The sequence below is a fragment of the Notamacropus eugenii genome, chromosome 4 (genome assembly GCF_028372415.1).
Source record: "Notamacropus eugenii isolate mMacEug1 chromosome 4, mMacEug1.pri_v2, whole genome shotgun sequence".
In the NCBI taxonomy this organism is placed as follows: Eukaryota; Metazoa; Chordata; class Mammalia; order Diprotodontia; family Macropodidae; genus Notamacropus; species Notamacropus eugenii.
In genome coordinates, this window is record NC_092875.1 from 38,829,556 (window position 1) to 38,853,148 (window position 23,593).

Consider the following 23,593-nt stretch of genomic DNA (forward strand, 5'->3'; position numbering starts at 1 on the left):
AAAGGTGGGCAGGAGAAGGTAGCTCCATGCTCCACACAGACAGACAAGGGAAAGCTCCCAGGGATAGTTTAGGTGGCCTCAGTGGTAGTTACAGAGAGAAGACAGGTGGGTGACTGATTCCCAAGGGGCAGAGGGGCAGGGAAGAAAGGAAGGAGGCCAAGGCTTTCAGGGCCAGGCAGGTGTCCATCCCATGCCTGGGATTTTTGTGTTGGTGCCTCCGGCTCCAAAGGCAGTCTGACAACTTCACAGTTTGACAACAACAACACAGACGTTGAATGGGAAGTGACCTCAAAGGCCACCCAGTCCAAGCTTCTCGTTTTACAGATGAGGAACCTAAGTCTCATTCGAGGTCACGTAGGCAGTAAATGGAAGAGGCAGGATCTGAACCCAGGCTCCAGAGCCTGGGCTCTTTCCATTTGTACCATAAACATGCAAACCTGCTCTATAAAAGCCCAAACTTTCAAAAATGGTGAAAAAAGACTCACCCTCAAATAGCTTTTTACATGCCCAAATTTAGCTTACACGAAACTGTCAGAAACCTCTCTATGGAATGTTAAGAATATCTGTTGAGTTGAACAGAATCTTAGGCATCTGAGTGGGAAGGGACCTTCCTTAGAGGTCATCTGAGACTGACCTGCTCATTTTTACAAATGAAGCTCAGGAAGGGAGAGCAATTGGGCCTACGGTGCTAGGCCAGGGATGGGGAGCCTGTGGCCTCAAGGCTTGAGGATTGAGACTGAGTCCAAGTTTTACAGAACAAATCCTTTTATTACGGGGATTTGTTGTGTGAATTGGATTCAGTCAGAAAGGGCTGCACTTGAGGGCCTAATGGGCCACATGTAAGCCAGGCTGAAGGTTCTCCACCTCTGGTCTAGAGGGTCTAAAGGGAAATTCAAGGTGAAACTCAAATCTGTTTTGCTCACCAAGAGTGTCTGGTTTTTGTTTGTTTTTTTTTTTGAAGGGGAGGGGGAGGCAAGGCAATTGAGGTTAAGTGACTTGCCCAAGATCACACAGGTAGTAAGTGTCAAGTGTCTGAGGCCAAATTTGAACTCAGGTCCTCCTGACCCAGGCCAGTGCTCTGTTTACTGCACCACTTAGATGCTCCTGATTTTTTTTTAAACTGACTTAGATAAAATGAGAGTTTTGGATTCTCTCTGGACTTTGGGTTATATATACTATCCTTCTTTTTAGTTAACATGGATAATTGATCTGTAAACTGGGAGTAAAGGTTCCCCTCTGTTGATGGGACTGGAATGCCCTGGGCACAGGCCCCTCTCAAGGAAAGGGCACAAACTTCCCATGGGGAACCATCCTCCTCCTCCCCAGTAAGAAAACCTGGGTTTGAATCTCAGCTCCGCCATCTACAAATCCAGATGGCTCAGGAGAAGAAAGTGAGATTGGTGACCTTGCACAGCCCTCCCTCACTCAAATCAAAGTCAACTGCAAGTCCTGTCATCGTCTTGATGTCATGGTCCTCTTTGAGAATGAAGGGCAAACACAACAACAACTTGCCCTGAGGCCTTGTGTCCCAGATTCCTCATCTGGAAAGTAATTCTGATATCCTTTCCATCACTAAATCTATTACCCTGTGAACCTGATTCCTTCCTCACGACTTCATGACTATCCAGGTGTACATAGCTCCATTATAAGGTCTCCAGAAACATGGCAAATACAGGAAAATGTCTGCACAGGAGGAAACATGAGGCCTTTTAAGGTACTTCTGTGAACCCACTGGGTACCATGATGCCCAGGGGCAATGGATGAAAGATTTTTGGTTCTCACCAAAGCCTTGGGTACTGTCATATGGTCCAACATCAGAAATGGATGAGGTCTCAGTGGAAATTCACATTAAGGAAGATGTATGACCATGTGTCTGGCAATGTGTCCTAAAGACCACCAGGCCTTTCAATCTGCCCTGCAGCTGAGTCCTCCCTCTTGGAATGTGGGCTCCTTTGAGAGCCTGCACTTCTGTGCGAGGGCTGGCTCCTTTTTCTGTGTGTACTCCCAGGGACTAACATAGTGCTTTTCACACAGCAAACCCTTGATAAAATATCTTTTCATTCATTCATCTTTGGTTGAATTACTGGCAGGTGTACCACTACAAACCATGAAAGGGAGCACAGATCCCCCACTGGCTTTGAGCAGCCCCACCAAGGGAGAGGCTAGAGTCCGCCCTTCTGAGTACCCTCTGCTCTCCTTTTCTGGAGGAAGGGCTTTGTCATCGCCCAAATGATCACTTATTTCCACCTATGCTTTGGTATTACCAGATCATGAAAACCCATATAAATGAAGTTCTAAAGGTAGGATTTCAGGGATCATGGCAAATAGAGAAGAGGGCAAGGAAGGTCATTTTGGTTGGGGGGAGGGTAGGAGGTTTTCCAAAGGCTGGACCTGCCTGAAATGTACAAGACTGGCTACCCAGTGTTTTCGAATCATTAGCCTGTCTAATTTTTCCTACAAACCCTCTGTCACTTGCCCCTTCTTGATCCCTTACTCAGGCAAACACCAGCTGTGTATAGAAGGGAGAGGACGAGGAGAGGGAGCAGGATGTTTGATGTGTACTAAGAATTAAGTGGAGGTCAACCAGTCTTTTCATTCTTGACCTTTTCTGGGAAGCCCCAAATCTTTTAGCTTAGTGGTGCTAAGTTATTCTTAGATTTTTCCTCTGGGTGCCATTGTTAGTATCTGTAGTCAGGTTTTCTTTTTTTCCTTTGATAATATTTTTCTCCCAAATTACATTTTTAACATTCCATTTTCTAAAATTTTGAACTCAAAATTTTAAAAAATTGAATGTTAAAAAGTGTCACCAGCTGTTCTAAGAGTAATTTGGAGTAAGATATGCCTGATTGTCAGAGAGCTGGGTAGATGGGGAGCCAGCTACCACTGAGTCAGCAGCTGGAGGGCAGGAAAGGCAGCTGGAGGGACAGAAGTGGAAAGCAGGGAAGAAGAAGGGTTTGGGGCTGTTTGGCTGGAGAGGTCTGACTAACCACAGAGCTGGGGTGGGGCCCAGCAGGCCCGTCCTCTGATAAGCAGTGGATGGAAGGTCTTTCTACCCACAGATGACTAATGCTCCCCATGAGCCCCTTAGCTTAGCAGGGCCTGGGGAATCAGACACAAGCAGAGGGAAGCTGGAAGATGGGACTAAGGCAGACCAGCTTGGAACTAATCTTAAGTCCTATCATTCATCCTCAAGTTCTCTTCCATGAGGCTGCTTTGTCCCTCTCTTCCTGTCCCAGGGATGGGAGTGGGGAGAGGGCTCCTCCCACGAACTCAGCTGTCAGTCAGCAGCAGAGGTGAACACAAAGGCCAGCAGTGTCCTGCCTCAGGCCCCATCAAAAGCCCTTCTGTGGCAGCTCATTCTCACAGTTATCTCATGGAAAACCAGTGCTTTCCTAAGGATGGTGCCAACCGCAGCCTTCTGGGAAGGGAAAGCAGGCACTTTCTGGTCACATCCCCCTCTTCTCCCTGGCCTCTTCTCCATCCTGAGGGTTAGGGAAGCTTCTAGGTCACAGTAGGGGTTCTGTGTGGAGGGAGCTGGCCAAGGGATGGAGTCTGGGGACAGGCAGGACCCACTGGACATGACCACAGCATGGCTAGGGAGCCTCTAACCAGGCAAGATTCCCCAAGAGGAGACAACAAACAAACTATCACCTCCTGAGGCAGGGACTCACAGCACCCATTCCACAGGGTTGGCTAAGTCTGTATGGAGTGAATGAGTCTGATACGCAGTGATCTTCCTGAGGATGGGGCAATTCCACTTTTGCCTTTTTATCCAGAGGTGCTTAATAAATGCTTCTTGACTGATGAATGAATATGCACAGAGAGCCTGCACCCATTCCACATTTCTACCCATTCCATTAATTTCTGAACAGGACATTCTTATTTTCAAGATGAATGAAAAAGCCCTCCTACGTGCTAATGGTCCTTACGGGTAGCTGCTCTCTGACAAGCCCTCCCCTAACCCAAGCTCAAGCTTCCCCATGCTTGGCCAACCGATATCCAGCATTGCCCATGCAGATCAGAAGAAAATGGGTCTCCCATCCTCACCTCCCTTCCCCGCTCCCGTTCACTGACTCTGTAGCCAGGTGCCCAGGCAAGGAGGGAAACCAGGGACAGATGGACATAAATCACTGGTCAGGGTAATCTCCCCCCACTCCCTACGGGGCTTATGCTTCTGCTCTCTGGGGTTAGTGAAAAGGCTGAATCTCAGCCTCAGAAGAGGAGGAGGGCAGAGGCTGATCACTTGTTAGAACCCCAGAACAGCATGCTAAGCCTTAGTCTGCCACATCACCTTCTAGGCAAATGCTCACTTACAGTCTCTTGATCCCAGACTCGGGCTGAGGGGATGTTTTGGAGTGGATGATGGGGGTGGGATGGGGTGTTCGATTTTCTTCTTCATCTTCCTCACTGAAAAAAAGTAGACAAACATTTGGTGAATGACCCAAGCCCAGATCCCCCTCAAGGTTGGCCCATCTCACAGGCCACAGGTCGGCTAACAGCTGGAGGAGTGGGGGCGAGTGGGGGGAGGCTAGCAGAGCAGGGAGCATCAGTGTCCTAAGCCCTCTTCAAGAGGCTGCCTGAGTTACCCAGGGAAGGGCTGGGTGATTTAAGGAAGGAGAGAACATACATAAAACACTTCATTTCAGGCCTTTGCTCAAATGTGAGGAACTGAAAGGATTAGTATTTGTCTTTTCAGTTTAAATTTTAATAATGAATTTGAATGAATGAATGAAAATTTGAACATTCAGCGCTGTTCTAGGTATTTCATTCAATTCCATATTTATTAATCTTCCACTGACATTCTGGAGACAAGGAAGATATGACATGAGTCCTGCTCCCAAGGAGTTCACAAGCTTCCTATTTCAGGAAAACAAGTACACAAACAGCAGAGAAGGGGGAAAATGAAATGGGTCCAAAAGAGTGGTTCAGGACAAAGAGCTTATGGGAAATCTGAGAAGGGATCATGTTTGTCTGGGGCAGGGTGAGGGAGCAGCACACGGTCAGGAACAGGTCAAGGAGAAGGTGACATCTGAGTAGGGCCTTGGAGCAAGGAAGAACCCCACACAGAGAGGTGGAGGGTGGATCCATTCCAAGCTCTGGCCAGGGAGAGCGACTAAGACAAGAAGGGAAAGAAAGAGTTAAGGTGGGCTGGAATGGGAATTGGCGTGAAATGATGCTGGATAGTTGGATTCGTAAAAGGCCTTGAATGCCAAAGTAGGCAAGGGGAGGAGAGAAGGCACATGGGCCCAGCAGACTCTTAGGAAGGTTATTTATGGGGCAGCATGGAGGAGAGGTGAGGGAAGAGACTGGAGGTAGGAGGACCATCAGGAGACAAGAGGAACGGAGGATTCAGACCTCAAAGGGCCCTTAATGTTCATTAACACCCCCTTCACCCATTTTACAGAGCATTAGGGTGAACTGCTTTGCCCAAGTTCAGAACCCAGGTCTCCTGACTCCAAATTCTATGTTCTTTCCTCTAAATTCAGTTTAGGTCAGAAGGGAGAGGGTCTGAATGAATGCACTTGCGGTGGGAGAGGAGAGAAGGGATCAGGCATTCAAAGAGTACCCTAGTCACTTACTGTTTAGGAGTACACCCAGATGTACACCCAGGAAGCCATCAGAGCCCCTGAGCACATGGCCTCATGCCAAGGTCACTGGTGTGTAACTATTTAGTTCAATAGCAGTTGAGATGCTGGGGGGAATCAGGCAGGAAAAGCTTTTTTAAAACTAAGAATGACCCAGTGGATAGGGTACTAATGCCTTTTAGGAGGACCTATGTTCACGTCTTACCTCAGACATTTACTGGTGTGAGCTGGGGCAAGTCTATTAGCTACTCTATTTCTTTATTTAAAAACTTATGGGCTTCTAAGGTCCCTTTCAGCTCTGAATCTGTGATTTGGGCTGGGCCAGGGAAGATGAGTGGTATATGCAGGGACCATATCTTAATTAATAAAGCATCTCTGCCTATACCATACCACAGTGCCCTGCATTCAGCAGGCACTTAATCAATGTTCTTGGCATTGTCAGGGAGCCCCCTCTCAGCCTCCACCTCCTTTTAGGGATGCTCACCTCTTATAGTAAGCAAGTTCTTCTTGCAAGAAAAACACCTTGGATTTCAGCTCGTTCCTCTCATGTAGCACATCTCGCAGCTCCTGCAGCGTGAAGCGGGGGCGGTTCGAGTCCTTCTCCATCGCTGCTTTCTCTGACTCAGGGATGTACTCCTCACCCCCCACCTCTGTCTACAGGACACAAAACACACATGAATGACTTCCCTCGGTGCCTGTGATAGCTCCGGGACTTTGCATGCTGACAGAGCCTCATCTTCAAAGCTAGGCTGCTGCTGGATGTTAGCAGCTTTTAGGGAGAGTGCTATTTTAAGAAGCAGGGGTGCTGCCTGCCTGCTCAAGGTCTCGGTGCTGCTTCTCCCCAAAGATCAAAGTCAACAGAGCCTTGTTTGCCTTCTAAGTGGGGATACAGGCAGGTGGGACTCCTTCCTGCCCGAGAGATACTGCTCTGTGTATGTATGTGTGTGTGTGTGTACATGCGCTGGCATGTGTAATATATAAGATATATGTGTGTATATGTATATATAATATACATGCATGCATATAAATGTATGCACATGTATACACACATACATATCCCTCTCAGAGGCACCTGGTGTAGTGGACAGAGCCAGCACTGGAGACAGGAAGACATGGGCTCCGATCTAGAAAGGGATTGTCCACTGACTGCCCCATTTTCCCATTCACCATCTGGGAATGGTTTCTTGGACCATAATACCCTTCTCTAGCCACTCTTCTCCTACATGTGTTTTTCCTTCTTTTAGAATATAAGCTCCTCGAAGACAAGAACTGTCTTTTGTTATTTGTATTCTCAGTGTTTAGCACAATGCCTGGCATACAGTAAATACTTGGAAATTCATTCATTCATATCTACTTTTCTTGCCTTGACTCTCGCCATGCAAGGTCAGTCTTCCCAGTCTTTCTGGAATAAACCATGGTCATTCTCATTTCTACACATTTATGTTGTTTCTTCCACCTAAAATGTCCTCTCCCCTATCCTCTTCATTTATTCCAATCCTAAGAGTCTCTGAGTTGGAAGAGCCCTCAGAAGTCATCAGGTCCAACCCATACCTGAGAAATAAAGACTTCTCCAACACTTCGCTGTAATTCTGGAAGAGCTAAGTGAATATCAGGGTGAGTCCCTATGTCCCCTAACAAATGTCCCCAGTCTCCAATTGAAGACCTCCTGGAACAGGTCCCCCTGTACCTCTCCAAACTGCCCAATCCACTTTTGGATGGTTCTGATTGTTAGGAAGTAGAATCTAAATATGCTACTCTTTAGCTTCTAACCTCCTTTTGCCTTTTGAGGCCAAGAAAATATATCTTTGATCTCTCTTATAAATGGCAGATCTTCAAAGATCCAAAGACAGCCAGCACCTCTGCCCCCTCTCTCTCTCAAGTCTTTGATTTTCTAAGCTAAAACTTCCCTGTTCCTGCGAGTGATCCTCTTTAGGCACGGTCACCAGTCCTCATCCCGTTCATCTTCCTTTTGACCTGCTCAGTGAGTCAGCCTCCTTCTTAAGAAGTGGTACCCAGAACACCACCCAGATGTGATATCAGGGCAGAGTACAGCTGGGCCATCTTACCCACCCTCACTCTTGATACTATACTACTTTATAAGTTGTTGGGTTTTTTAAATGAGATTTACCACTCTGCCTCTTTTAATGGAACCCACATTCAAGTTCATTTCTGGACTGCCATTTCATACTGCTCACTCATACTGAGCTTACCGCAGTGCCCTACTCCCAGAGCTTATATACATCAACTATTCTCTGGTCCTATACCTCTCCCATCCGATATTTTTGATTTCTTGAATCAATGTACAACTTTGCACTTATTCCTGTTCAGTTTCATCCCAGCAGATTAAGCCACTCATTTAAACCTGGTGAGGTCTTTTGGACCCTCCCCTTCCCAGGTTTGTGAAAACTGTGGCTTTGAAAATCCTGGATTCTATGCCTTCATCCAAGTCATTATTAAAAATTTGTGTGACTCATGTACAAAAATCTGTACAGCAGCTCTTTTTGTGATTCCAAGAACTAGAAATTAAGGAGATGCCCATCAACTGGGGAATGGCTGAACAAGCTGTGGCGTACGAATGTGATGGGATACTATTGTGCTATGAGAAATGGTGAGCAGGTGAATTTCAGAAAACCTGAAAAGACTTCCATGAACTGATGCTTAATGAAGGGAGCAGAACCAGGAGAACATTGTACACAGTAACAGTCACACTGTACAGTGACTGCTTTCATAGACTTGGCTCTTTTCAGCAACGCAAGGATCTAAGACAAATCCAAGACTCATAATGGAAAATATTACGCACATCCAAAGAAAGAGCTATGGAGTCTGAGTGCAGATGGAAGCATACTATTTTCATTTTCTTGTTTTTTTCTTTCTCCTAGTTTTTCCCTTTTGTTCTGTTTCTTCTTTCACAACATGACTAATGTGGAAATATGTTTAACATGACTGTACATGTATAACCCATATAAGAGGGCTTGCTGTCTTGGGGACGGGGATTGGGAGGGAAGGAGGGAGAAAAATTTGGAACTCAAAATCTTCCCAAAAAAATGAATGTTGAAAACTATCATTACATTTAATTGGAAAAAATAACATTCTATTAAGTGAAAAAAATTTTATGTGACCTTGGATAAATCACTGAGTCCCTCTGGGACTCATTTTTCCACATATGTAAAATGGGGGTGTTGGGCTGAGTCTACCTCTAAAAGCCATGGCTATGATTGGGTTGAACAACAAGGGGAAAACCACAGATGCCTAGGACATTCAACTAGATACTTTCCAAACTGACACCAACCTATCAGTGACTTCTCTTTGGACTTAGCCATTCAGCCAGGTCTAAACTCACTTGAGTTTACCATCCTCTAACTTCTATTTCTCCATCTTGTCCATGAGGATAAAATGAAAAATCTTATCAAATGCTGTGCTAAAATTTAGGGATGTGATATCTGCAGTAATTTCTTAATCGGTCAGGCCAGTAAACCATTCATAAAAGAAAATGAGGTTATTCTGGAATGAACTGTTCTTGAGGAAGCCATACTGACTCTTAGTGATCTCTGCTTCCATTTCTAAATGTCAGCAAATGAATTATAGGTTCTAGAATTTTTCCAGGAATTGAATTCAAATTTTCATATCTGTTTTTTTTGTTGTCGTTATCTAGGTTAAGTGACTTGCCCAGGGTGACACTGCTAGTAAGTAAGTGTCTGAGGCCAGACTTGAGGCTCTCCTCCTTACTCCAGGGCCAGTACTATCTACTGCGCCACCTAGCTGCCCCTAAAGTTACAGTATCTAGTATGCAGACTGCTTTCACTTCCTTTTTATGAAAACCTAAATAAGATACATCCAATTCCTATCCTTCAGCACCTCTTCTCTACTCCATGAGCTTTCCAAAGTCACTAACAGTTGCTCAGAAGTCATACCTACCATCCCCCCTCCCCCCCAATATCTCAGGCTTTGTTTGTTTGAATTTGTTGACTTGTACTCATTAGAACCTTCTTACCATCTCCTCACTTATCTCATGTTTCAGCTTCATGAAGCCCTTCTGTAACCAAACAAACCTACACTGATCTCTCCCTTTTCTGAACTCTGAATCTATTTCCTATTGTACAGAGTTTTAGCGCTCAGTTATAGCTCTGCCATGGATCATGGTATTTTTCCCATGGGGACTATTCTCTTGAGTTCTTTCTGTTGGAATCCTATACAAAATCACCCAGTCGTCAAGTTGGAAGGGACCAGAGAGACCATCTGGTCTAACCTGTAGCTGACAGAGAATCCCTTCTTTTACCCACTGATCAGCTAGTTGGTGGTGGATCACCCCCAGCAATGACATGTGGCCATCCACTTTGTTTGAAGACCTCTAGCAAGAGGAAACCCACTATCTCCTAAGACAACCAACCTATGGCACTTCTCAACACCTCACTGTTAGGGAGTTCTTACTGATACCAAGCCTGAATGTGGCATGATCTTGAGATTCTCCTATTGTTACAGTAGCAGAGCAGCACAGTTATTTCCATCTTCCCTATTATAAGCATCAGGCTTTCTATTTATTATTATATTATTTTTAAGGAAGTTATGGATATGATCACAGAGTGGGAGGATTTATCTTCCTAAGCCCATCTCCCTCTTCCATGAGACCAGCCCAGCCTAGCTCCCTAGGGATTTCTCTCTCTACAGAATTATAGTACTTGAGAATCTGCCTCACTCAATGGGCCCTTCTATTGGTCCTTATTACTTCATGTCTATGGCATTCAACGTCAGCATGGTGGGACAAGGACCATTTCATTTCCGTATGTGTATACTCAGCACCTAGCAGAGTGCAGGATGCAGAGTACGCACTTAATAATTGCCTCTTGACTGACTGATTAGTAGTGGGATGACAGCTGACTTTACAGTCTGGAAGGTGTGGGTTCAAATCCTCCCTCTGAGACAAATCAGTTTGTATCACCCTGGGTGTATAGGATTCTAACAGAAAGAACTGAAAAGTTTCTTCATGTAGGAAAAACGGTCATCACAACATCTCAGTGCCCTAAGTACTGAGTCTTCAAAATGCCAGGTTGTGAACCAGTTGCTGATATGTCAGTGGAGAGACTTAACTTTAGTTCTGTACATTAGGAGTTCTGTACATTAATAAAATCACAGGTTAAAACAAAACAACTCCATACAGAATTGTAAAAGGTTAGACACATTAGAGACCTTTGAAGGCTATTTCCTCAGCTGGAATATAAGCTCTCTGAAAGCAGGAATCAGAGCAGCTGATAAATGTTCACTGACTTTGGTAATCAATCAGTCAATCAATGAATAAGCTTTATTAAGTACTTACTATGTGCCAGGCACTGTGCTAAGTAGGGGGGATACAAAGAAAAGCTAAAGACAGTCCCTGACCTCAAGGAGCTCATATTCTACAGAGATAGACAATATCTGGAGAGTTATCTACACATGTAAGGTGTATTCAAACAAGTTACCTTTACATACAAGGTATACACATAAAATATATACAAGGTCCTTGACAAGTCACTTCACCCTCTTTGCCTCAGTTTCCTCATCTGTCAAATGATCTGGAGAAGGAATTGGCAAACCACTTCGGTATATTGGCCAAGAAAACCCCAAGTAGGGTCAAGGAGAGTCAGACATGACTAAACAACAACAAAGGAGACTAAAAATGTGTGTACACACAGGTAGAAGAACAGGAGAAGGCTGAGTCATGAAAACCCAAAGCCAGGAAGAGAAGGGGACCAGCAGTGTCAAAGACTGCAAAGAGGTCAAGACAGATGAGGACTGGGAAAGGGTCATTGGCATTTAAGAGATCCATGGTAACTTTGGAGAAAGCCATTTCAGATGAATGCATTCAGAAGCTGGGCTGTACAGAGTGTCCAAGAGATGGAGAAGAAAGAGAGAAAGTGAAGACAGAAAGTATAGGCAGCTCTCTCAAGGAATTTACCCACGAAGAGAAGAAATAGAATCTATGACAGCAGGAGGAGGATGGGAGAAGGAGGCTACAGGGTGGGAGGGGCTGAAGGTTGAGGCTCAATAGCAAAGTCTGGAGAGTCAGAAGCTGAGCTAGGAGAGGCAAGTGAAGGTTTTTAAAGAATGAAGGAGATGTGGAAGTGCTTGAAGGCATCCGGGAAGGAGCTGGCAGATAGGGAGAGACTGAAGTTGAGAGAATTGGGATAACAGAGGGGGCAATCTGCCAGAGAAGGCAGGATTAAAGATGCATGGAGAGGGATTTGCAAGGGGGAAGGGCCACCTCTTCATAGGAGATAGTGGAGGAGGTTGTCTGAGTTATGTGAGATGAAGAGGAGGTGAGACTGGGGAACTCACCGTAAAGTGCCTCCATTTTTCCAGTGGTATACTGGACAAGATCCTTAACTGAGGGGATGAGGAAGGGGAAGAGGTGTCACAGGAGGCTTGAGGAGTGGGAAGTTTTGGACAGCCCTGTGGAGAGTGAGATAGTTCACCAATAAGGGGAGAGCAGAAGGATCAACTTGCCACAGTGAGGGCCCACCTGGGATTATGGAGCACAACCCTGGAGCCCACCTAGTCAGCACAGTTTTGTTACTTCCCCAAGCTTTGCCCTGTGGCACATGAATGGGAGGGAAGGAGGTAGATGGTGCCAAAAACAACAGTAGGCCAAGGGGGAAAGACAAGAGATCTGAGGGCAGGGGCTAGACTGGGACTGAGTTGGTTCCCCAAGGGGTTGAGATTATGGCCAGTGCAGAGGGTTAGGGAACTGAGGGATGGAAGGAACGGGGTCCAAGGTGAAGATGGAGAACAGGGGAAGGGATCATTAAGCATAAGGCAAGATGGAACGATTCAAGACTGCTGGTGATGGCAAGATCAAGGGTAGGATTGTCTCTGATGCAGAGCTGAGGTGGCTGCAGGGTGGCTCTGGAAATGGAGTAGACTGGGGACCCGAACAGTTGGGGTGTCTGAGGAAGCATCAATAGGTATGTTCAAGTCTCTGAGGGAAGAAATGAGGGAGGAGAGGCAGACTGTGAGCCAGGAACCCTCCTGCCTTCAGGAGAAGGTACGAACTCCTCACCGCGACTTTTCAGACTCTCCACAGTCTGACTCATACCCACCTAGCCCGTCTTATACCAACACTCAATACCATCTGTTCCCTGAACTTCCAAAGACAAGCATTTATCATTCATCATACATTTATTTAAGCACCTCCATGACGAAGGCGCTATGCTGAGGGAGGAGGCAGGGGATATAGATACCAGGAGAAAACTAGCCTCTGCTTTCAAGACGCCAGACTGCCTCCATACCCAAGCCAGGGAAGGACATTCTCTTCATCTCCCTCAAAAGTTCAGCCCAACAGACCTCTCCCTGGGGAAACCTTCCCTGATTAGCCCAGGACTTAGTCCTGCCTCCCTCCTCAAATTACCATGGACCTAGTTTTCTGTGGATCACAGGGACTCTAGCCTAAACTGTGCAGCAACAAGAATCCTCTATATCATACATCAGGGGCTATGTTTTGGGATTTTTTGTTTGTTTTTTTCTGTGCACTTAGTACAATGTCTGGCAAACAGCAGGTGCTTACTAAATGCTTTCAGACCAACAGCCCTCCACTGGATGCTTACAAGCTTATCAAGATTCTTGATAAAATCCAAAATGTGATATCCAGAACTGAACGCCATATTCCAAGTGTGTTCTTCACAGAACCTATCACGGTACATTTGACACAGCTGATGTTTAATAAGTGTTTACTGAATTGACTCAACCCCATAGTGCCCTGAACACAGGAGGTGCTCATCAACACTTGATGAATGAATGGACAGGTGGCTACTGTTGATTTTCCTAGCTTTTTAGAAGTTATTTCATACATGTTGGTTGGACCATATTAAATATTCACCTGTTTATGGTGGGTCATGTGTAGCCACACTGATTTCCTGTGACTCACTTATATTCTTGCCATCGGTCGCTAGGTCCCAGACCACACTCAGCTCATTCTTATGAATCACAGTGGGCACGGCCCTTCCTTTTCCCCTCCATTTTTATTTTGGTGATTCTGAGTGATACAGAAGGACAATGAGGGCCAGACTGAGGATAGGCTTCCTTCCCACAAACAGGTTGGACAGATCTCCAGAAAGCCACAAGGCCAAGGGGTCAGGGGCCCAAGGCCCTCCTATTCCATCTCCAGCATCCAAAAGGCAAACATGGTAGGTGTGGTCACCATACTTGGCCAACAGGCAAATGTCTCATTGACATGTGGGAGGGGTTCCTATCCTCCTCTGCCTCAGAAATGAAGAGATTCAGACTTGGAAGGGAGTAGAAAACACAGATTTGAGATTTACAGCTCCAAGATGAGTTCAGAATGGGAAAACAAGATGGGAGAATAGTTCAAGTTCAGAGACAAAAAGGTCAGGAGTGGCAAGAACCCAAGTGGAGATGGGGCTCAGGAACCAGGGTCTTGGCTGGGGCTGGGCCACTGTACTTCCCATTTCAGACTGAAGTCAAGGGTAGTTTGTTCCAAAGAAGGATGAGAGAAAGAGGGTCCCTTTATAAGGATAAATAAATCAGCAGTGGGTAGACAAAGAGCAGGGCTGTGCCAGAGAAGAGGCAGATTTGGCCTTGGATTTCAGGTTGGTGCCAGGTCTGTCTTTCCTGATGCCAGTAACCCAAACAAAGCCATCCACTAGCCAGGAGTGGGGAACCTTTGGCCTTGAGACCACGAGGTCCTTGGGTGCAGTCTTTTGATTGAGTCCAAGTTTTATGGAACAAATCCTTTTATTAAGGGAATTTATCCTGTGAAATTTGGATTCAGTCAAAGGGCCACACTTGAGGACCTAGAGGGCCACATGTGACCTCAAGACCACAGGTTCCCCACCCCTGCAGACCATTTACTTAAATCCAAATTATTTTGTGTCTACTTTATATTGACTTATATCTTCCCCCTTATGGAAGGTCCTTGAGGAAAGGCTTAGTTGTATGTGTCTTCATGTGCCCAACACTTGGCACCCTTTCCTTACCTGGACATTCTGTTTGCACTGGTGTAGGGAATAGCTCTGTTACTTAGGGTTTAAAAAGGCAGACTTGCTCAGAATCACACAGTCATCATGGGACTTGAACCCGTGTCTCCCTGAGTTGGAGGCCAGTTCTCAGATCCCCCAAGACCCAGAGAACAACCTCCCAGAAAGGTAGCCTTACAAGATTCAAACACAGACCAGCAGACAAGCCCAGAGCACAGATGCCTCCCATCCCATAACTGAATAAGAACAGATTTGAGGTTAAGGGCTTTGCCAAGCAGGCCCTCTGTAGCCAGGACTGATGCCATGCTCCCTTTCCAGACATATCTGGAGACATCCTTAGCATGCCAGACCATGCAGAGGTAACCAAGGGACTGAGTTCATCACTGCTTCTCCCTCTTGTCCACTGATACATCCTCAAGGGTTAAGAGGCCTGGAAGGATTGCCTAACCCCTCAGCACTGCCTCCAGCCATGACCTGGAATTCCAGGGACTTTCTAGTCTTCTCTAAAGAGCTTTCAGGAGCTGCTTCTCACATCCTGGCTTATAAAAGCATGGACTCTACAGGTCATGGTGTCCACCCCCTTTTTGCAGATGAGGAAACTGAGGCCCAGAGAGGTGAAGTGATTTGTTCAGTCACATAGCTAGTATATGTCAGAGGGGGATTTGAATACAGGGCTTTCTGGCTCAGTAAGCCACCGTCTCTTCTTCTAAGGGTCCCTAAGGGGTACTCCTGGAGAAGGAGAAGGAAGGCCAGGGCCCTAGAACATTTCCTGCAGACAGCAGTGAAGGACTGTGTTATGGGGAGACAGAACTTTTGAGGTCACCAGATTCAGTCCTCTTACTTCCCAGAAAGAAAAGACTCACCCAAGGTCTTGGAGCTGCAGGGCCAAGGCTCCAGGAGGCAGATCTGACTCCAGGTCCAACACAGTCTGTTATGCTGAATTGAAATACAACCCTGATAGGAGTATGGGGCTCTAAGCCTGATAACGCACTGAGATTTGGAAAGTGTGCTGACCAAGATGGGAATCAAAGCTCATTAGCAGCAGCCTGGGCTGGAGTTCTCTAGTTACACCCCATTAGGGAGGTAGAAAGGTGGCTCAGGTTATCAACCCTACTAGGGAGGCCTCCCATTCCTGTCCCAGAAGGCTTTTCTTCCCCAGGTACAGGTGATAAGAGGAGAAACAGCCTTCCTGGGAGTCACTCCAAGGGTTGTCCTTCTCTGGACATATGGAAGAACAGCTCCCTTCCTCCTTATGGGAAAATCAGGATCAAGTCTAAAAGCCCACAGGCTGTAACTGGACAGGGAAGAATGGCGTGGGCTGCTGGAAGGTCTCTAACTCTTATAGAGTGACACAGAGTGAACGAAGCAGGACCAAGAGAACAAGAAACGCAGCCACCATATTCCAATTAAAGTGATGACCAAACGATTCTAGGGGACTCTTCTCTATAAAAAGGTGGTGGACTACCGGGGCAGAATCCTGCTTACTCAGTGTATTAGGATGTTTTACTTAAGTGTTTCATGTTGCTACAAGGGAGGGTTTGTGTGTGTATGTGTGTGTGTGTGTGTGATAGACAGAGACAGGGAGAAGGAAGGGAGAGAGACAGAGAGATAGAGAGAGAGAGACACAGGGAGAAGGGAGGAAGAAAGAGACAGAGACAAAGGGAGGAGGGAGGGAGAGAGAGGGGAGAGACAGAGACAGAGAGAAGAAGGAGAGAGGGGAGAAAAGAGAGGGGGAGAGAGACAGTGAGGGAGGAAGACAGACAGAAAAAAGCTGCCCTGGTTGAATTCGAGTCACCAGGAGCGGACAAATTACACCCCCAAGTCCTGAAAGACTTGGCTTGGTGGCCTAACTGAGCCACTGTCAGGGACCTACAGAGAAGAAAAGTCCTGATTTTCAAATGGAGAGAGAATGGGGCCCATAAACATCAATGGCCTTGACCTCCATTCCTGGCAAAATTCTAAACTATATTTTTCAAGTGATGGGAGTAAACATTGAGAAAGGAGACCAGCACTCACCAAGATACAGCATGGCATCATTAAGACTGGGCCAACCCAGACAAACATCATTTCCTTTTTTTGACAGGGTTACTAGATCAGGGAAATGCTGTATACACAGTTGACCTAGATTTTCCCGAAATGTTTGACAGAGTCTCTCATGTTATTCTTGGGAAGACATGGGGTGCTGGGAGCTAGATGACACACTTGGGTAGATTTGGACCTGGTTAAATGGCCCAAACCAAAGAGGATCATTAATAGCTTTGTGCTAGCTTGGCAGGAGGTCTCCAGTGGAGTGCTTCGGGGACCTGTGCTATTTAACATTTTTAGTGATGATCTGGATGAAGGCATGAATTCTGTCAGATTCACAGGTGACAGACAGTATTGGGAGGGACACCTAACATCCTGGAAGACAAAGCTGGGATCTAAAAAGCTCTTGAGCTAAAGCATTGGGCCAAATCTAATCAGATGAAACTAACAAAAGACAAATATAAAGTCTTAAAAAAAATTAACTTCCCAAGTCCAAAATGGGGAGTCCTGGTTAGCTGTTCATCTGCAAAAATCCTAGGGGTTTTATATCTCAATATAAGTCAACAATATGATATGGCTTAAAAAAGAGAGAGAGAATGTGAAGTCAGATGGCATTAGGAAAGGGAGCAGGAAGGGGTCTCTGCCTAGGTCAGGCCATATACTTCTGGAGCGCTGGGTTCTGTTCTGTGGCCATGCTTTGGAAAGGACACTTTAAAGCTGGAGAGGATTCAAAGAAAGTAGCCAGGATAGGGAAGGTCCCATCTTTGTCATGTCAGAAAAGGAAAGGCTGAAGGAATAGGGGATGATCAGCCTGGAGAATAGAAGGCTTAGGAGGTCCATGGTAGCTACTTTGGGCATCCGAAGGGCTACTCATGGAAAAGGGATTCCAGTTGTTCTGCTGGGCATTCGAGGGCAGCATGGTAGTTGTGGGTGGGAGTTGCAAGAGAAACAAAACGAGGCCTGATGTCAGGAAAACTTGCTGATAATCAGAACCGGGCAAAAGTGGGATGTATTGGGTTGCCTTCAGTGTAATGGGTTCTGCCTCCCTGGAGTGTTTCCAGTCAAGGCTAAAGAAGGATATTGTTAGGACAGAACAGAAAGAACTCTTGTTCAGGTATGGTCTGGACCAAATGATCTTGGATATGCCTTCTGCAAGATTATGCAAAATGGTGGCAGCTAGGTGGTACAGTGCACTAGCTGTGGAATGAGGAGGACTCAAGTTCAAACCCAGCCAAAGATACTAGGCAAGTCACATAAGCCCAACTGCCTCAAAAAAAAAAAAGATTTAAAAAATGGGGAAAATAGATGAAGTGAAACAGAGAAATCGAGGGAGGAGGGGGCCAGTCGTTCCCTTGACAAAAGGATTTTTTTTTAAACTTTGCCAACCTGCATTGGCAGAGGGAGTTTCCTATACTGACGAAATCATAGGTCCAGTCACTAGTGCCGCTATTTTGTAGCAGAGAGTGCTGGGACAGACTTGGAGTCAGGAGACGTGGGTCCGAATTCTGACTGACATTTCCAAGCTATGTGACACTAGGGAAGTCATTTGACTCTGTGAGCCTAATGATGAGGATGATGATAAAAATAAAAGCAGCTAAGTGCCTTGCTCAGCATCTCCCAGTTAGGATGTATCTGAGCCAGGATTCGAACCCAGACCCTCCTGACTCCAACTGTATCACCAAGCTGCCTCAGTTTCATCATCTGAAAATGGGAGTCAACATTTGTATTGTCTAGCTCACCTCATTTCAGTGAGGAGACAGCTTTTTAAAAGCTAAAGAGAGGGCGGGTAGGTGGGGCACTGGATAGAGCACTGGCCCTGGAGTCAGGAGGACCTATGTTCAACTTTGGCCTCAGATGCTTATTAGCTGTGTGACCCTGGGCAAACCATTTAAACCTGAATGCCTCAAAAAAAAAAAAATCTAAAGTTATTGTTGCTGCTGCCGCCTGGTCTTTGGCAATCACCTCCTAATTCCCCTCCCTGCCTCCTCTCCCTCTCTAATCCATCTGTAGGTAGATGTTCCTATAGGACAGGTCTAACCATGTCCTTGTCCTCCTCGAGAAACAGCTTCTCTCTGTCACCACTAGAATACAAGCTTCCCCATCTAGCTTTTCAACTGCTTCACAATCTGGATCCAACTGGTCTTTCTAGACTTCTTCATACTACTTGTGGTCTGCTTCCCTGCTATAGTCCAAGAGGCCTTGTTCCCACTCTCCTCTGATGTGCCAGATATGCTGAACCTCCTTCCATGTCCTAACACTCCCAGGTTGCCTTCAAAGCCCAGCTCAAGTGAGGCCTTTTTGGATTCCCCCAGATGCTGGTGGTCTCCCACTCCTGAAATTCCTTTGCACACATTTCGTGTCTCCTTAGCCACTGAGGGCTGCCTCGCTTCCCCTGGTGTAATGGAGGCTTCTGGGGAGTGCTTGTCAATCTGTAGAGCATCTGAGATCTGAGGACCAAAGGGGTCCCCACTGGCTAGTCCATGGCTACATTTACACACTCAATACTTAACATGCATAGAGACTTAGCATATGCTTCTTGAATTGAATTCAGAATCCGAGGAACTCCTGTTCAAAGTCTCATAAAAGATGACCATCAAGTTTCCTTGGAATGATATTGAGACTCAAGGGGGAAAAGAGGGACATAGAATATCCTTGAACCTAGACTGGCAGAGCTGGGAGGGGCCTTAGAACAGGGAATGTCAAGGCTGGTAGATCATTCCAGTTCACACCCTCATTACACAAATGAGGAAAATGAGGCAAGGAGAGGGGAAGGAAGCAATGACTTTTGAGTCAGATGACTTGGGTACAAATCCCACTTTTGATGCTGTAGGACCTTGGGAAAACCACTTGGGTCTCAGTTTCCTATTAAGACCAGATGGACTCTGAGCTCCCTCTCAGAGGTCCCAGACCTCTTTAGCTCTCAGGTCCCAGACTTACATAGCCTGTAAACAGGCAAGACCAAAACCTGGAATCAATGCTTATTCACAGATATATTCTCCCTAGTCTCCTCCTCCTCATTTAATTTTCCAGACAACCCTGCAGGGACACACTTCTTGCTGCATGTGATGGACAGGTTTATTCCAAGGTGCTCAGAAGTCAGAAGAAACCAGAAGAAAAAGAAACCTGAGCATCCTTTCCCCCACCCCCAAGTAATGCAAAGCCCCCTTGCCACACCGCCATTCAGGGGCCAGAGTGAGCCCTATCCCAGGTGCTAATGTGACAGTCACATGCCCAGGGGAGGAAAGGGCCCTGTAACCCCTGGACACTGCCAACTGCTGGCCACTTCGTCAGTGCTTGAGCTGTCCCCAAGAGGTCTGCCTTAGCCCTGTCGGGGAGACATCCAAGCTAAGCCAGGGAGGGACAGATAGGACGGCCAAGGATTGAGAGGAAAGTGGAATAATGTAATAAGCCATCAGCCTCTCCAAGGATAAAGGAGAGAATGCTTCTCACCTCTCAGCTTGGGAGGAACGGGGGAGGACAATGGCTGCCAGTATTATATAAGTTGTCACAAAAGGCTGCTGCATTGATCAATTCTACTTAACTGTCTTTTTTTAAATGTTTTATTGATGATCTCTTAAAAATGAATCTTTTTTTTACTTCTCATGAGCTCTCCCCATTTTCAGTAGAACTCAGAGAATCACAGACTTAGAGCTGGTGTGGGGGGCCTGTTGGGGCCATCGAGGTAAAACCCTTAAACCTTATTGTTGAGGAAACCGAGGCCTAGGGAGCTAAAATGACTTGTCCAGAGCCCCAGCGCTAGTGAGTATTTGAGATGAGATCTGAGTCAGGGTTCTCATCCAACCTGCTCATTTTACAGAGCAGTTATCTGTGGTCCAGAAAAGACCTGCCCAAAATCACATAACTAGGATGCATCTGAGACAGGATTTGAACCCAAGTCTTCCTGACTCCCCCTATCACAGTTATGAGTTGGAAGGGACCTAGGACACCATCTAGTCTAACCCATTCCCTTTACAAATCAGGAAACTGAGGTCTAGGGAGGTGAATGAATGCCTTGCGCTACCTGGAATTCAAATCCGAGTTCCTTGATTCCCTCCCAGCATTTCATCCACAACACCACATAAGTATATTCAAGCAAAAGAAATCGCCTAGTTGGTCTGCCTGATAATGCATGCCTCATTCCACACCAGTAGGCCACCACCTCCCTTTTGAAGAAGGTGGAGACAGCTTCACCATTGGTGTTCTGATGTTTTTATTAAAATGGAGCTTCAGTCGGGGAGGAAGGTGTAAAACCTATTGATAAAACTTTTTCAGAAAAACCACACAAAAGAGCCAGAAAAAAAAACCAACCCAAAATTCTTCATCTAAGATAGAAAAGAAGAAAAGTGATTTGAAATAATCTGGGGATTTGAAGTCCTGGATTCTAGTGCTATGAGTGTCATGAACTCACGATGTGATGTTGGGCAAGTTATTCCATCTACTGCTCCTCAGTTTTCTCATCTGTAAAATGGGGAGAATATGCTATCCTGTTCACCTCATGATACCTCAGCATCCCAGGAGAATGAAGCCTTTGTGAGCAGGCTCCCCTGCCCGCCCACAGTCTACCTGGCCACTCACCTCGCTCTCCTCCTCTCCGTTCTGGCTGGGCTCACCCTTCAGCTTCTCCCGAAGCTTCCCAATCTCAGCCCGCATGCTGCCCATCTCCTGCTCCTTGGTCTGCAGGTAGGCCTCCAGCTCCACCTTCTGCTCGATCAGGGCTTTGCCCTGAGCCTCCACCACAGTGATACGGTGCCGCAGGTCATGGTTGATCTTCATCAATCGACTCTGCTGCTGCTGCAGCTGTTGTGGGGTGGAAAAGGCAAAGGTTGGCCTTTGGAAGATGGGCCGGCACCACCTGCTGAGCTGCAGAAAGCTTTTGCGCTGGCTCAGCTACACCCCGCCCCATATTGGACACACCTGGACCCCACGCTTCTGCTCTCCTCTTCAGAAAAAAAAAATCAATCAACAGGAATTTACTGTTATGGAAGTTTTTTCTTTGTTCTCCAGCTGTGTCCAACTCTTCACTTGGAATTTTCTTGGCAGAGATACTGGAGTGGTTTGCCACTTCCTTCTCCAGATCATTTTACAGAGAAGGAAACTGAGGTAGATGAGGCTAAGTGACTTGCCCAGGGTCACACAACAAGTCAGTGTCTGAGGCTGGATTTGAACTTGGGTCTTCCTGACTCCAAGGCTGGTGCTCTATCTAATGTGCCACCTAGCTAAAGACTTGAATTCAAATCCAGCCTCAGATACTTTCTAGCTATGTGATCTTGGGCAACTCACTTTACCCCATCTACCTCAGTTTCCTTATCTGTAAAATGAGTTGGAGAAAGAAATGGCAAACCCCTCCATTGTCTCTGCCAAAAAAACCCAAATGGGGTCATGAAGAGTTGGACACAACTGGATAACAACTGATCAGCAACAGCCATAACAACTGTGTGCCAGATGCTGAGGGTACAAAGACAAAGGTTAGTCAATCAAGATACAAGCATTTATTAAGCTGTACTTTATTAAGCTCTATGTATCAGGTACTATGCCTGGAAGTGAAGCTGCGAAGACAAAAAAATCCGTCAGCAGGTATTTACTAAGCACCTACTATGTGCCAGGCAGTGGGGGTGCAAAGAACAAAAATTAAACATTGAATAAGCATTCATTAAATGCCTACTATGTGTTAGACTTCTGCTAGGCATCTAGGGATACAAAAATCAGGCAATCAGCAAGCATTTATTAAGTGCCTACTGTATGCTAGGTAGTAGGGAATACAGTCATTGATTAAGCATTTATTAAAAGCCTACTATGTGTTAGACTTCTGCTAGGCACCTAGGGATACAAAAACCCAACTGTCAATCAGTAAGCATTTATAAAGCACCTACTATGTGGTGGGAACTATAAATACAGAGACAGGAATCAGCTAGTTAGCAAATATTTATTATACCCCTACTATGCACCAGGCCTTTACCTAGACACTGGTGGTACAAAAACCAATGCAAAGAGACTTGTATTCTACATAGGAAGACAACACGCGCACGTCTAAATATGTAGAAAACCAGGTAATTTGGGGGCAACCTGGGGGCTCAGGAAAGGTCCAAGGGGGGTTTGCTACCACACTATTTTCCCATTGTGCCTTGGGCACAGCGGCATTCTGCCCCCTTGGGAAGCCAAGCAGGGTGGCACTGGGGTGCCCAGATGTGGAGAGCCTCGAGGCTTCCTTCCCCTGCCATGTTGGTGAGGCCTTCTTCTTCAGGATCTAGAGAACCTCACTACTTACCATCTCGCTACTTACCGCCTCTACATCCTCATTCTTTAGGCCGAGCTCCCGGTCCTTAGCTCGGATCTCGTCCCGCTGCTTGTCCACCACCTCTTTTAGCTTCTTCATTACTTGCCGCTCCCGCTCAGACATACCTGGTACGGGAAGGATAAAGCCAATAGTACAGTAATTGATGGTGGCAGGGACCAGCTTGAACTGGTGTCTTTTCCCCCCTTCTTTCCTCTGACACTGCCCCCACCCTGGAGCAGACCCTCATCACCTCACGCCTGGACTATCACAATAGCTGCTGGGGGCAGGGAGGTGTCTGCCTGCCTCATGGCTCTCCCCACTCCAGTCCATCCTCCATTCAGCCACCAATGTGATTTTCCTAACGTGCAAATCGGACTGTTCAATCAGTTCCAGTGGCTCCCCAATGCCTAATAAATCAAATACAAAATCCTCTGGGTTATGGAGGGCTTTCAAAGTCCTCCCTAAACTGCCCTCTCCTACCTTAAACCTCATACTCCTCAGCCCATGTACTCAATGATCCCTAGACACCAGTCTCTCTGCTGTTCCTCAAACAAGAAATTCTATCTCCAGACTCCAGGTATTTTCACCTCTCTGGCTGTCTCCCATTCCTGCCCACATTTTCTGGCTTCCTTCAAATCCTAGTTAAGATCCCACCTTCTAAAGGGAGCCTTTCCTTATGTCCCTTAATGCTAGTTCCTTCCCTCTGTTGATTACCTCCAATTTCTCCCAACTATTTCTTGTTTGCA

At 46.3% G+C, this 23,593-nt stretch overlaps 1 protein-coding gene across 3 annotated transcripts in view; it reads right to left on the reverse strand.

Moving 5' to 3' along the window:
• RILPL1 (Rab interacting lysosomal protein like 1) overlaps positions 1 to 23,593 on the reverse strand; it is a 50,050-nt gene that overhangs the window by 4,107 nt on the left and 22,350 nt on the right. For all 3 annotated transcript variants that reach the window (XM_072600661.1, XM_072600662.1, XM_072600663.1), the window contains exons 3-6: positions 22,854 to 22,972; positions 21,149 to 21,370; positions 6,070 to 6,239; positions 4,315 to 4,407 (exon numbers count right to left, since the gene is read on the reverse strand). In XM_072600661.1, the coding sequence (XP_072456762.1) occupies positions 4,315 to 4,407; positions 6,070 to 6,239; positions 21,149 to 21,370; positions 22,854 to 22,972 (604 nt within the window). The remainder of the gene's footprint in view (positions 1 to 4,314; positions 4,408 to 6,069; positions 6,240 to 21,148; positions 21,371 to 22,853; positions 22,973 to 23,593) is intronic.